This window comes from Cricetulus griseus, chromosome 10, assembly GCF_003668045.3.
Source record: "Cricetulus griseus strain 17A/GY chromosome 10, alternate assembly CriGri-PICRH-1.0, whole genome shotgun sequence".
NCBI lineage: Eukaryota > Metazoa > Chordata > Mammalia > Rodentia > Cricetidae > Cricetulus > Cricetulus griseus.
Window position 1 is genome coordinate 13,034,327 of NC_048603.1, and position 15,337 is coordinate 13,049,663.

At 51.0% G+C, this 15,337-nt stretch overlaps 1 protein-coding gene and 1 non-coding gene across 2 annotated transcripts; both read right to left on the reverse strand.

Moving 5' to 3' along the window:
* Positions 1 to 8,283: 8,283 nt before the first annotated feature.
* LOC118239365 (brain and acute leukemia cytoplasmic protein) lies at positions 8,284 to 8,764 on the reverse strand. The gene has a single exon (XM_035449641.1). The coding sequence runs from the start codon at positions 8,662 to 8,664 to the stop codon at positions 8,494 to 8,496; it is 171 nt and encodes a 56-aa protein (XP_035305532.1). The 5' UTR covers positions 8,665 to 8,764; the 3' UTR covers positions 8,284 to 8,493.
* A 442-nt stretch (positions 8,765 to 9,206) lies between these two features.
* Baalc lies at positions 9,207 to 14,922 on the reverse strand. The gene is made up of 3 exons (XR_004771295.1): positions 14,722 to 14,922; positions 10,171 to 10,286; positions 9,207 to 10,040 (listed from the first exon to the last, which is right to left on the reverse strand). It is a non-coding gene; the product is annotated as a BAALC binder of MAP3K1 and KLF4 (transcript).
* Between the last annotated feature and the right edge of the window lie 415 nt (positions 14,923 to 15,337).

Sequence of the window (15,337 nt, forward strand, 5' to 3'; positions counted from 1 at the left end):
CTCTAGTGTCTCTAATGGCACCTGGCAAGTCCCCAAGCATCCCCTGCAGTGCTGCGCCGTAGAGCCGGACACACATGGGCCACCAAAGCACGGGGAGGGGCATGTTCAGTGCACAGGGATACAGGATCCCAGCCCTTAGTCACACACATGCTGGAAGGAGGCACCCACAAAGGGGTTCCTAATATAAAAAGCAAAACACCAAGCACATGGGGGAGAGGAGGGCTTGAGATCCCAGGGGGGAAGTCACAGTCATGGTAGTGTCGATGCTGCCCAAGGTTTAGAACACAGAGAGCTGAGTTCCCATCAGCCGTTCTGCTTTCTGGGCTGTGTGACCTTGCTCCATCTGTTATGCTCGCCTGACCTCAGTTTCTTCCTCCTAAAAACAGCTGCTCAGATCTGAACGGCAGAGAAATGGACACGATCTTGGGAGGAAACGGAAGGAAGACACTGGAAACCCTCTCACCATTTCCGGTGTCCAGTGTCTGTATTCACAACACGTTAGGAGGAGTTTACCAATGCTGTTGTAACAAAGTACCACAGAGGGAGGCTGGAGAGATGGTTCAGGGGTTAAGAGCACTGACTGTTCTTCCAGAGGTTCTGAGTTCAATTCCCAGCAACCACATGGTGGCTCACAGCCATCTGTAATGTGATCTGGTGCCCTCTTCTGGCGTGCACTGTATACATGATAAATAAATAAATAAATAAATAAATAAATAAATAAATAAATAACAAAGTACCACAGAGGGCTCAGGCATCAGAAATCCATGTTCTCAACTCTGGGACAAGAAGCTCTGGGCCAAACACACAAAGGCACAAAGATTCAGCCAAGAACAACCAAGTTTACTGATGAGGCGCTCATATAATAGAGGAAGGCATCCTGAACTTCTGAGAGCAGAAGCCAGGTAAAGACCTTGATGATGGAGAGAAAGCTATCCTGTCCCCACCAGGCCCTTCCAAGTCAGGCGCTGTTGCACCCAACCATTAAGTCGCAAGAGCTAGCTAGTAACACGCCTAAGCTATCATTTATAATTAATAGTAAGTCTCCGTGTCAATTGTTGGAGAGCCGGTTGTCTTAGTTAGGGGTTTTTATTGCTGTGAAGAGACACCATGACCACGGTGACTCTTACAAGAAGACATTTAATTGAGGTGGTGGCTTGGTATCAGAGTTTCAGGGCATTGTCATCTGGATGGGGGCATGGCAGCCTTCGGGCAGGTGTGGTGCTGGCTACATCTTGATGGAAGGCAGCAGGAAGTTGACTCACCGTCACACTGAGTGAAGCTTGAGAAAAGAGACCTCAAAGCCCACCCGCGCAGTGACACACTGCCTCCAACAAGGCCACACCTACTCCAGCAAGGCCACACCTACTCCACAAGGCCACACCTACTCCAACAAGACCACACCTCCTCCAACAAGGCCACACCTACTCCAGCAAGGCCACACCTACTCCAGCAAGGCCACACCTACTCCACAAGGCCACACCTACTCCACAAGGCCACACCTACCCAACAAGGCCACACCTACTCCAGCAAGGCCACACCTACCCAACAAGGCCACACCTACTCCAACAAGGCCACGCCTACTCCAACAAGGCCACGCCTACTCCAACAAGGCCACACCTACTCCAACAAGGCCACACCTACTCCAACAAGACCACACCTACTCCAGCAAGGCCACACCTACTCCAGCAAGGCCACACCTACTCCAGCAAGGCCACACCTACTCCAGCAAGGCCACACCTACTCCAACAAGGCCACACCTACTCCAACAAGGCCACACCTACTCCAGCAAGGCCACACCTACTCCAACAAGGCCACACCTACTCCAACAAGGCCACACCTACTCCAACAAGGCCACACCTACTCCAACAAGGCCACACCTACCCAACAAGGCCACACCTACTCCAACAAGACCACACCTACTCCAGCAAGGCCACACCTACTCCAGCAAGGCCACACCTACTCCAACAAGGCCACACCTACTCCAACAAGGCCACACCTACTCCAACAAGGCCACACCTACTCCAACAAGGCCACACCTACCCAACAAGGCCACACCTACTCCAACAAGACCACACCTACTCCAGCAAGGCCACACCTACTCCAGCAAGGCCACACCTACTCCAGCAAGGCCACACCTACTCCAGCAAGGCCACACCTACTCCAACAAGGCCACACCTACTCCAGCAAGGCCACACCTACTCCAACAAGGCCACACCTACTCCAACAAGGCCACACCTACTCCAACAAGGCCACACCTACTCCAACAAGGCCACACCTACTCCAGCAAGGCCACACCTACTCCAACAAGACCACACCTACTCCAACAAGACCACACCTACCCAACAAGGCCACACCTACTCAACAAGGCCACACCTACCCAACAAGGCCACACCTACTCCAACAAGGCCACACCTACTCCAACAAGGCCACACCTACTCCAACAAGGCCACACCTACTCCAGCAAGGCCACACCTACTCCAACAAGGCCACACCTACTCCAACAAGGCCACACCTACTCCAACAAGGCCACACCTACTCCAACAAGGCCACACCTACCCAACAAGGCCACACCTACTCCAACAAGACCACACCTACTCCAACAAGGCCACACCTACTCCAGCAAGGCCACACCTACTCCAACAAGGCCACACCTACTCCAGCAAGGCCACACCTACTCCAACAAGACCACACCTACTCCAACAAGGCCACACCTACTCCAACAAGGCCACACCTACTCCAGCAAGGCCACACCTACCCAACAAGGCCACACCTACTCCAACAAGGCCACACCTACTCAACAAGGCCACACCTACCCAACAAGGCCACACCTACTCAACAAGGCCACACCTACTCCAGCAAGGCCACACCTACTCCAGCAAGGCCACACCTACTCCAACAAGACCACACCTACTCCAACAAGGCCACACCTACCCAACAAGGCCACACCTACTCCAACAAGGCCACACCTACTCCAACAAGACCACACCTACTCCAACAAGGCCACACCTACTCCAACAAGGCCACACCTACCCAACAAGGCCACACCTACTCCAACAAAGCCACACCTACTCCAGCAAGGCCACACCTACTCCAACAAGACCACACCTACTCCAACAAGACCACACCTACCCAACAAGGCCACACCTACTCAACAAGGCCACACCTACCCAACAAGGCCACACCTACTCAACAAGGCCACACCTACCCAACAAGGCCACACCTACCCAACAAGGCCACACCTACCCAACAAGGCCACACCTACCCAACAAGGCCACACCTCCTAATAGTGCCACTCCCTCTGGAGCCATTTTCTTTCAAACCTCCACAGTGGGATTTGAAAGCAGGATCCCAGTTCTGGGATGGAGAAGCTGCTCGTGGCACTCTAAGCCTCTTTCCCTGGCTTATAAAACACATGAGGCAATGGTTCCCATTTCATCCTTGTTGTATGCATTAAGTGGGGTGACTTCCACTAAATGCCAACCACAGAATGCCTGACCCTTCAGAAGCCATCAGTAAATGGTAGCTAATGATAATACTAAATACTTTCAATATGTCTGCCTTCCAGCTCATCTAGGTAAATCATCTGCCCAAACTCTCCAACGTGCCATCTGCTAATGCAATTATTTAAAACTGCAAAGAACTACTTGAGAAAAATTTGAGGTGTTTTACTCTCTAAATAGATTAGAAAAAAATTATGGGAGGCATTTGTAATTTTAAGGAGAGGCTGGCAATGAACTGGAGATGGCACTAAGAGGACACTGGTGTATGGAACAACTACACCGGGCGGGTCGTAGCAACCACACTCTCTCCCCCCTTGGAGAGTCCCCCCTCCCACAACAGAAGTAAAACAAAATAATCAATCCAGCAAACTGGTTTTATGGGAATCAATTCATGCCAGGCTGATTCCATCTGCCTCTGTAATAAGTTTGGAAATATGGGCAGGTAAAGGGTACCAGTTGCCATAGCTTCAGCTAGGTCTTCAATCCCAACCTACTGATAGTGGGATCCAAAAACTTAATTGCATTCTGCTGGCTGCTCAGGATCGGTTGTGAGTGAGATGAATTGGGGGGGGGGGGGGGACAAGAAACTCAGTTGTAGCCGGGCGGTGGTGGCGCACGCCTTTAATCCCAGCACTCAGGCAGAGAAAGGCGGATCTCTGTGAGTTCTAGGCCAGCCTGGTCTTCAAAGAGAGTTCCAGGATAGGCTCCAAAACCTACAGAGAAACCCTGTCTGGAAAAGTCAAAAAGAAAGAGAGAGAGAGAGAGAGAGAGAGAGAGAGAGAGAGAGAGAGAGAGAGAGAGAGACACAGACAGACAGACAGACAGACAGACAGACAGACAGACAGACAAGAAACTCAGTTGTGGAACCAGCATAAAAATAAGCCTCCCACCACCCACAGTGAAGTGCAGAAAGCTTCCACAATGCTAATGGAACGTTTGTCAGGTGACACGCCCTCCGTCTAGAAGACGGGTTGAAGTCGAAGTGAGAGGCTGTGCCGAGAAGGAGCTCTCAGTAGAGATGGTTTCGGAACTGGGATGTGGGGAGCCTGTGGACTCTTTAGGCTGGGCCGCACGTTTCCACAGAGTGGGTTAAAGCTGGAAGAGAGACTTTTTTTAACGGAAGCTGTAGGGTGAGAACCACACCTGGGAGAATCTTGATAAGCTGACTCAGGTTGGGGGATGTCGGGTTGCAAAGGCTGCAAGGAGGAGAACAAACAGAGAATGGTGAGAAAGCTGAGGCAGCTGAGGGGTAGGGTAGACCGAGTACCTGCTCATCAGGTAAAAGCCTTTATCAGTTGATTCTCAGCCTTCTGGAGAAAACCTTCATGGAGCCCAGTGTTGAGACACATATGCCCTAAGTGCCGGAGACAGAGAGGAGTTAGCCCTCCGGTTAAGGTCACCAAGAGAAAGGCGGTTCCCATTTGACACGAAGGAAGAAGGGACTCCTGAGTACTGAGGTGCATGGTTGAGGGAGTTTCCATATGGGGACAATTGTTCTGAGATTCCATTTGCCCTGCACAGATGACCTCGAGGGTCCTTTCCAGCCCTCGTTCCTAGAACAAAGGCGTCTTGGTTATTTTACAACCTGCACTGTCTTGAACCCAGCTCTTCCATTTGGCTGCCTCGTCAGAAAAGGGTTGTTATATGCAGAGACCGGTGCTCTGGCTCCCTATATAGCATGGGCACCACAGGCCGTGGGGTTGGGTTCACTAGAAAAGCTCCCATAGGGGACATACGAGGCAGTGTGGCCAGGAGGAAAAAAGAATCCTGGCTACTGGCCCAGAGTGGCAGAAACCCAGCAGATTTCTATCTTTCTCAGATGACCCAAGCTGACTAACGATGATTGTTTCCAGGCTGTAAAAACACAGCAAAGAAGCCCCTCTTCAGTCCCCACCCAATAGCAATGCGCTCCATAAGAGTTAGGCTGTCATAACCTCTGCCCTGCCCACAAGACATGCTGGGACAAAGGTGGCCCAGAAATGATGGAAGAGGCCAACCAATGACTGGTCCAGCTTGAGACCCATGCTATGAGAAGAAACCCACCATTGACATTGCCTGGAGGGCCAGGACCCAGAGACTGGACAGTCCAGAGACCTAGGATAGAACCAAACATGACTGGCAAAAAAAAAAAAAGTCAAAAAAGTCAATGAAATGATTCCTAATGATATTCTATTATACTCATAGATTGGTGGCTAGCCCAGTAGTCATCAGAGAGGCTTCACCCAACAACTGATGGAAACAGATGCAGAGACCCACAGTCAAGCATTAGGTGGACCTCAAGGAAGCCTGCAAAAGAGGAGAATGAAGGATTGTAGAAGCCAGAGGGGTCAAGGGCATCACAAGAAAGCCCACAGAATCAATGAACCTGGGCTCCACAGGAGCTCACAGAGACCGAACTGACAACCAAGGAGCCTGCATGGGACTGACCTAGGCCTTCTACAAGCTAGACAGTTGTCTAGTTTGGTCTTCTTGTGGGACTCCTACCAGTGGCAGCAGAGGCTGTCTCTGGCTCTGTTACCTGCTTTTGGGACCCTTTGCTAGTGAGTTGCCTTGTCCAAGCTTAATAGGAGAGGAGGTACCTAGTCTTACAGCAACTTGATATGCCATGGCTGCTGATATCCATGGGAGGCCTGCACTCTTCTGAAGAGAAAGGAGAAGGCGTGGATGGGATGGGACTGGGAGGAGAAGAGGGAGGGAGGTGAAACTGTGGTCTGGCTGGGGAAAACTAATTAATTAGTTAGTTAGTTAATATCAGGAGTACAGCCTGACGACACCTTGTCTGAAGTCTTGCGATCCTAAGCAAAGATCTAGCCAAGCAGTGCCCTGTGTTCCAACCTTGGGAACTGAATCAGTAATGTGGTCTGCTTTAAGCCGTTCAGTGTACGGTAATTCCATAGGCAGAGGCAGAAAACGAATATATATACCCACTACACTGGGTCAACTCTACGTGGTAAGTCCAGAGACTAAAGGAATCTGCAACACATCATAGTTGTTCAATAAATAGATGGCATATGGGCTCATGCAAACCTTGTTCATTCTTGATTTCAGAAACACCCCTCCACTCTGAGACGGATTGAAATTTCCAGGGAATTGAAGTGCTGCTGTCCATTTAAGACACCGTCCCTGGCCTGGAAATGAGGTCCTCCCTCCCTCCTCTGAATGACACTGAACCATCTACATTGTAAGGCTGTTCCTGTTTAGAAAGACTCCACCGGGGGCTGGAGAGATGGCTCAGTGGTTAAGAGCACTGGTCCTGAGTTCAATTCCCAGCAACCACACGGTGGCTCACACAGCCATCTATAATGAGATCTGGTGCCCTCTTCTGCCTGCAGGCAAACATGCAGACAGAACACTGTATACATAATAAAAAACCTCTAAAAGAAAAAGGAAAAAGAAAAAGAAAGATTCCACCAATGAGTGTGCCTATCCCTTGTCTCACCTGTTGCAGGAACCAGATTTTATAATACATAGACTGAAATTAGTGAATTAATTTTGGGAGAGACTTGAGGAACATGTGTGTGCCTTTTGAGCCAATCCGTAACAACTCTGACACCGTACAATGAACACATGCACACACGTGTACACCGTGCGCCACCCAAACAGCTCTTCTTCCAAGACGCACTTTGTTCTGTTAGCTGATCTTTACGGGGAAGTATGTCGCTTTCTTGGAAAACGCTGTCACAGCTAACATTTACAAAGCCTTCAGAGAGGCTCTTGTCATCTTCCTTCTGATACCAAATTCAGCCAAAACATCCTTTGGGGACCTGCTGAACACAGCAGCAGCACAAAACAACCACTGTGGCCACTGATTCATTTAACATAAATCCAGTGTTACCACAGTTTTCCCAGGCAAGCCAGGGGAGGCTTATGCCTTTCTCCCAGCTACAGGGGAGGAGGCTGGAGAAGGGAAAATGTTTGAGACCAGGAGCTCAAGGCCAGTCTGGACAATAAAGCTAGATCCGGTGTCCTTAAAAAAAAATAAATAAATAAAAGGATCGAGTGTTGGTGCCAAAGGTGGGGATGTCTATTCCCAAGATTAAACTAATGCCAACGCAATGGGATCAGGCAGCAGAACTTTAAAAACCCAAATATTGATCTATGTAACAAGCGGTGAGGTTTTATTGTTTTTCCTTGTGGTATCACCGACACATGTAGGGTCACAGGTCAGTCTACCTCAACAGTAGCTACCTCTGCAATATGTTTGTGATTTATGAGCGTCTGCTTTAAACTCAAACCCTGACTTGTGACAAGACCAGAAACTTCTCTGCATATCCTTGTTGGATTTCCGCTGTCCAAGGAATGACCTGTGAGAATCTTTATAATCAAAATCTTTAATGTCTTGCTGCACAGAAAGCATCCAAGCGTCTTGGAGTAAGGAGAGAAGCCCTTTACCATGACATAACTGCCTGGAAAGTGACAGTAGCGCGGGTGGTGGGCGGGTGGGCTCTGAGCTGGGTTAGGAATTTGAAGACCAGCCTTGGGGTTCATTCCCAACAGGAGGGATAGGGGAGGAGGCAAGAAGGCTCCACCCAGACGCATCTGCTCAAGAATCTCGTCCATACACCCAAGGTGTGAGGGCCCAGTGCATGGAGAATCAGCCAGTTGAGTACACAGATGGCCAGAAGGTAGGCTGGACCACAGCTGGGTAAAGGCCCACGGGCTCAGACGGGAAGCCAGGAGTGGGCTGAGGGCTAGGTTTGTGACTGAAGTGGGCTGTCCTCCCAACCCACCCACCCACCCACCCACGCCTGGGCCCCAGGCCAAAAGTGCTGGGTGGCAGGGATGCAGAGGGTTAGCGCAGTCCTCTGGGAAGCCGCTCTCCTTGACCTGGGCTTGAGTCTGCCAGCTGGTCAGCCGGCAGGTCCTACTCTGTCCCTCTGTCTCCATCACCCCAGCCGCCACCACGCCACGCCACGGGGTTCCTGGCTGCCCCGGGCTCCCCTGCAGCTCCAGCTCGCTGCCCGCGGGCAGCCGGGCCTCGCGGGTGCGGGGCTCACTCACCCGCGTGCAGGCCTCCCGCCGCCTCGGGGCCGCTGTCCGTGGCCGCAGCGCTGGGCAGCGCGTCCGAGTCGGTGTAGGTGAGCCAGGTGGACTCGGTCTCCCGGGTCCAGCTCTCGTAGTAGCGGGGCTCGATGGCATCAGCCCGGCTCCCGCCGCAGCCCATCCTCCCGTGTTGCGGGCGAGCCCGGCGGCGGCCGCTCGCTCGGCTTGCGCTGCGGCTGCGGCTGCGGCTGCGGCTCAGCCTGGGCGACGCAGCTCCGGCCCGCGAGGAGGCGGCCGCAGGGGCAGCGACATCGGTCCCCCTAACCGCCAGAGTGGCTGCCAAGGCCAGGCTCCCTGGGCGCCCGCCGCCCCTCCTCTCCGCCTCCAAGGCCCTCCTCCTCTCCACTCTCCTTCCCCGGCTCCCCCAAGCTCGCCTCTCCCACCTCCCCTCTGCAAGTCCCTCCTTCAGGGCTCTAGGAGAGGCCATGGTAAGGAGTAGCAGACAGGTGGTGGGAAGAGAAAAAGGGGTCCGTCTTCCGTCTTCGGTGGACCTCCCGGGTTCCCATCCATCATCCATCATCCATCCATCCATCCATCCATCCATCCATCCATCCTCAGTCCGCCCATGCACCCACCAAGCTGATGCATCTAGCCATGCATCGTTCTATCTATCAAGCTACCTCATTCCGGATAGCTCCGAAGCTCCCAGAAAGCCACCCAAGATTTCTGGCCACTTGTTCTAAAAAGCAATGGATGAACAGCACTAGAAAATTGGGGAGACGGTGTTTTCACCGAAAGTTAGGTTAGAGTCAGTGCCTGTTGGCAGGGTGGGTAGGAAGCAGCGCCCATGATTTCAGCCAGCGCAGTTAGACACTTGTCGCTAACACCCCTGCCGGGTCTGCAGCTTCAGGACCTTCTTCTGAATTTTGTTCCCAAGAAAGCAAAAGACCACCAGGACCGTGCACCAGCGGGGACTCCAAGGAATGCTCACTGAATAGTAATAACGCAGCCTCTTGTAGGGACTAGGTTCAAGCTAAGAAGAGTCCAGTCTCCGATGGAGATCCCTGGGGCGGGCACTTAGCCGAGTCTATGGGGGAGAAAGGATCACAGACTTGGAGACTCCAGACAAGGCCCCGGGGTTGTTTTTCCTCTAGGCTGCCCCAGCTGGCCTCTGCAATCTCTGAGGTAGAAGGTAAGCAGTTACCCAGGATGGCTGACTCCACCCGCCTGTGGAGGCCCTCCGATACCTTTTGCTTCCTCCCCTGAATATCTTGGTATAAAAATCATTGGGTCTTCGTGAGGTCCTGTGGTACTATCCAATATCAAACTGATGACAACGACAATGATGATGGTGAAGTCAACAAGAACCAGCTCCCAAAGAGAAATCTCAACATCTCTAGCAGAGACCGTGTTTCCTTCACTTCAGCAGCAGGGAACTTTTTCATAACCAGCTGTTTGGCAATGTCCACACCTGAAGAGTGGCCGGAACAGAGGTGCTTGGGTTGGAAGTTGATTGGAGAGCTCTAGAAAAATCAAAGCAAGCCCTGGAATTCCGACCTGGTGAGCAAAGGAAACTACTTGAGTGTGGGATGAGGTAGAGCAGACCGGAGCCAGACAAGTTGGGGAAAGACCAAAGGAAGGGGTTTAGGCTTATTGTGAAAAGGGGGTAAGGGAAGCCACATCTCACCAGCATCCTAGAACTGTCACTCAAAAATCAAGCGGAGGATGGATGGACAGAGAATCTGGAGTTGAAAGGATGGCCAGTTACTGAGGAGGAAAGTAGTATTCGCTGGGTGCAGGGGTCTAGAAAGACAAGTGGAGACTTAGTTGTCCCCCCTTTTAATTTGACTTTTTTTTCTGTTTAGCTAGTTGCAGTCAACTAAAGTCCAACACTGTCTTGTGTAATAAACAATTCATGGGTTTTGTTGTTGTTGTTTGGGTCTTCGAGACAGGGTTTCTCTGTGTAGCTTTGGAACCTGTCCTGGCACTCGCTCTGTAGACCAGGCTGGCCTTGAACTCACAGAGACCCACCTCACCTGCCTCTGCCTCCCGAGTGCTGGGATTAAAGGTGTGTACCACCACCACCCAGAAACAATTCATCTTTTAATCACACACCGTTCTAAGAGCACAATGAAATCTTACACCATCACAATCTATTCTGCCTGAATATAGTTCATCCTTTATTCGGTTGCGCATGCTCTGTGTACACCTGCCCAGCCAGAATGTTGTCACGGCTCTTGTGAGACTGGACACAGCATCAGCATCTCTCTGAAGGAGAAAGCCTCAGGAATTGTTCTCACAAGACATCGCTTGTGAATGTGCCTAGCATAGAGCTTGAGTTTGGCAAAGGTAGTCCTCTTTTATTTCTTCACTTTCCTTTTTCTTCCCTTCTGATGTTACAACCAACGAGCTCCCTGCAAATAAAATTCCCTCCTAGAGTTCCTACATGGTCATCTACAGGGGAAAGCTCTGCTTTTCCAAGGACTCTCTTCTTGTTGGTGTTTAACATCAAAGATTCAGAGACCGCTGGTCCCATGAAACCTAGACAGCAGCCAATCTGCGCTTGCATTCACCAACTAGCTGAGAAACGTTTGCAGAGTCAGCCATGGCACTGCACGCCTGTAAGTCTTGTTTGTGGCAGGCTAAGAGGAGAAGGAAGGATGGGGGTAGCCAGGACTATATGTTGTGGTCTGAGGCTCCGAATCAACCCAAGCAGACACAAGAGGCAACCGCAAGGCAAGATTTAATGCAGGGCAGCCCCAAAGAAGGGGTACAGGGGAGGGCGCTGATGGATCAGAACAGACTTGGGAGCTGAACTACGACCCCGAATGCCCGTTGAAGCAAGCATTGAAGCATAAAAATCACAATCATTTGTTGCCAAGTTACAGTTAGAGTCTTCACCAATCAGGATTTAGAGATCAGGGACTCCCTTGAGTGCTCATCATTGTCAGGCGACATACAAAGCAAGCTTTCATGACAACCAATCAGAACCATGTGTTCCTTCTGAGTTAGGTACAGCAATAATGTTTCCAGAGGACTAAAGATGCATGACGGCTGTCTCTATGGGTGGGGGTTGGGGGGAATGGACCAGCTACTGGAAGATTCCCAGCTCCTCCAGGGCTTGGGAGTCTGATGAACTTTGTTTCACCCTATAGGTAAAACGGAGTCTGAAGTCAAAATGGCAGCGCTTAGGACAAAGTGATTTTTGCCTGTTCCCAACACATACAGTGAGAACTTGCCCCGAGACAGATAAGGAAGCCTGGGGTTGTAGCTCGGTTGCAAAAGCCCTTGCCTAGCGCGCATGTTCAATCCTTACCACCGCATAAAATCAAGTGTGGTGGGCGAGGGAGGAATGAAGATCGAAGGGGTCTGTACCAGGTTGGAGAAACCCACAGAAATAGCTGGCCTGAACAAGGGAGAGCACATCAACCCCAGATGCTGTCCGGGAGGCCAGTACAAGACTGATCCAGACCCCTGAACATGGATGTCAATAAGGAGGCCTCTGCACTCCAGGGAGCCTCTGGTGGTGGATTAGTATTTTTCCCTGGTGCAAGAAGGGACTTTGAGAGCCCATCCCACGTGAAGGGTTACACTCTGGCCCTGGACACATGGGGAAGGGCCCAGGACCAGCACAGGAAGATTTGGTGGACTTTGCAGAGCCCCCATTGAGGGCCCTACCCTGCCTGGGGAGTGGTGGGTGGATGGGGTGGGGGTAGGTTGGGGTGGGGGAGGAGGGATAGGGTGAGGGGAGGGAGAGGGAGAAGGGACTTACATGTGAAACAAGCTTGTTCCCTAACTTGAATTAATAAAAAAAGAGAAAAAAAATCAAGTGTGGTGGTGTACACCTGTAATCCTAGTACCTGGGAGAGGGAGGGAGGAGATCACGTCAAGCTAATCGGCTGGTACACGTGGAGTTCAAGGTCAGCCTGGGCCAGATGAGGCCCTGTCACAAGAAAGAGAAGAAAAGGAGAGGGGAGAGCTAGGAGCTCTGGGAGCTGTCTGAAGTCAGAGCATATTCTGTCTCCGCAGAGCTGAGGCCTCCATCAGATCTATGAGCCTGGCCTTACTGAATGGCTCTCTGCTCTTTTTTTTTTTTTATGTTTTTTCGAGACAGGGTTTCTCTGTGTAGCTTTGGATCCTATCCTGGAACTAGCTCTAAAGACCAGGCTGGCCTTAAACTCACAGAGATCTATCTGCCTCTGCCTCTGCTTCCCGAGTCCTGGGATTAAAGGTGGCCTGCGCCACCACCCCCTGGCTTGAAATGGTATCTTAATGGACACCAGACTGGCCTCCACTTTGTCTCCTATCCGAGAGTGTAGAGAAGAAAACGGAAGAGGGGGAGAAGGAATTCTAAAGAGCACAGGGCTGCAACCGGGGACTGCAACCGGGGACTGACAAACCTTGGTCGAAAGTCCTCAAGGCAGTGAAGTAAATTTTGTGTTAAAAATTATTGCTGAGGAGACTGGAGAGATTTGTCTGTGGTTAAGAGCACTGGCTGATCTTCCAGAGGACCTGGGTTCGAGTCTCAGTGCTCACACAGCAGCTCACACCCTTCTGTAACTCCAGTCCCAGGAATCTACCCTCTTCTGGCCTCCTCAGGCACCAGGCACACAGATAGTACACAGACATACATGCAGGCATTAAAAAAATCATCTATTTATTCATTAATTTATTGCCTGAAGGCTATTTGTTACGTGATGGGATTCTCTAGATAAGATATCTGTGGCTTTAAGACCCCAACTGGTGAGTACCACCTCTGGCTTGTTTCCATGGAAACCAAAATGAGGCTTTAGGGCACAAAGCCATTCTTCCACCAAGGTCTCCTTTCTCTGGCCCAGCACAACGGGGCTCTGTCCAACTGTCCTGAATAGAATGGAGCCCATCGGTGTGCTACAGACAATCACAGAAGAACGGGCTCGGCAGGAACTTAACCCTCCTTTCAGGATCTGCCCTCAGAAGGGGTAAAGGTAGATGCTATCTATACCTCACAGTGAAAAGTGGCCCTCGTGAGATGCAATAGCAGCAGGGGTTCCGGGCCAGTGAGTATATATATATTCTATATATATATACCCAGTGTTTGCCTTTAGTCCTGGGTTCCCAGCCTCTGATAGTCTCGCCCTTCCCGATTCAAGGAGCCACTGGAACTGCAGCCCCCACCCCACCTCTACCGGCTAAAAGCCCTTTCCACACCTTCCGGGTCCTCAGTCTTGGATAGCAGATGGCTTCTCGTTGATCTACACATTATAATTTAGTTACGAAGAAAGGGAAGCCAAAATTATCATCCCAGAACTGACTTCAGAACAACCGGGGATATGTCTCTCTGGGTCTATTTTCAATCTAGCAACCTTTCCCTCTAACGATCCAACCTACAAACTGAAGTTTTTCTTGACGTGGCTGCATCTTCCCTCCCAATTCCTTCCTAATATGAGACCCACATTTTCTTTTAAGAGAACAAATTGGCTTTTCTTTGCGCCTCACCGCCTTGCTAGCACTACAAGCAAAAGGAGACTTGAAGAGAGCAGACGATAGGGAACTCGGGGTGGCTTTCCCCTGTGTTCTCATTCTGGGTGCACGATAAAGGTTACTAACGCTGAATCCCTCTAGAGTCAATGTAGAGGAGCTCGGTTTAAAGATTACCAGGTGGAGGAAAACTTAACCACGCAGCGTCCAGTTTAACGTTCAGATTTCACTTAAGGGGAGCAACGATCTGTGGCAACATGAAACTCCTCTTTCCCTGGCTTCCCCCCCCCCTCTCTTTTCCTCTCTCCCTCCACGCAATCTGTTCCCACCCCCCTCCCTCTTTTCCCCTCCCCCCCACTTCCCTCCCTTGCTTCTCCTCCCTCTCCTCCTTTTCCATCTTTTCTAGCCTCTTATAAAAAAAAAATCTCATTTTCCTCTTGCAATTTTCTTATTTTAGCCTCCTTTCTTTTGTGACTGTCTGTCTGTCACAGAATTTACTCCATCCGTCTGCCCCACCTGTGTTCCAGGTGTACCGTTCACTTCCAGGGAGACGCAATTGTTCTTTAAAGACCAGACGCTTTTTTGGTTTTTTTTGTTTTTGCTTTTCGAGACAGGGTTTCTCTGTGGCTTTGGAACCTATCCTGGCACTCGCTCTGGAGACCAGGCTGGCCTCGAACTCACAGAGATCCACCTGCCTCTGCCTCCCTAGTGCTGGGATTAAAGGCGTGCGCCGCCGCCGCCGCCGCCGCCGCCACCACCACCCAGCTTGAGCATGTACCTCTTAAGATGGACTTGAAATCGGTCTGGAGAGGTGATGGTTAAGAACACTGGCTGCTGCTCTTCCAGATTGCCAGGTTCGGTTCCCAGGTGGCTTAACAGTCACCGGAAACTCGAGTTCCTGGGGATCTGAGGCCCTCTTCTGGACTCCTCAAGCACTGCACACACAGGGAATACAGTCATGCAGGCAAAACACCCTGCGCATAAAATAACATAAATACACTCGTGAGAGTCAGCAGGACCCCGGGGACAATAATCTGACAAAGAGAGAACTGAAATTGACCCAATCGATTTTGGGTGAGGCCCTTAACAGAGACTCCTGGATACAACATCAGGAGCTTGGGAGAGTGGGGTTGGTGTTGAAGCTCCAGCAGTGGAGACAAAGTTCTCTTCGCCTCTGCCCACGGCCCGAGCATGGAGGCAAACCGTTTCCTGGAGCTCCTGACAGCACTCAGAAACCCCCATGCGGTATCCAGTAGGCTACCTTCTCTGTACAAAATAAAGTGCTTCTGGGATGCGTATTCCATTGCTTTTCAGAAGGGGTGGGATGTTAACTATATTTATGACTCGAGTCAGACCACCCCAGAACAAAGCTTGGACAAGCACATGGCTGCCCT

What these genes read in the sequence shown, in the direction of transcription:
- LOC118239365 (XM_035449641.1), bottom strand. Translation starts at nt 8,664, where the DNA reads ATGGGCTGCGGCGGGAGCCGGGCTGATGCCATCGAGCCCCGCTACTAC.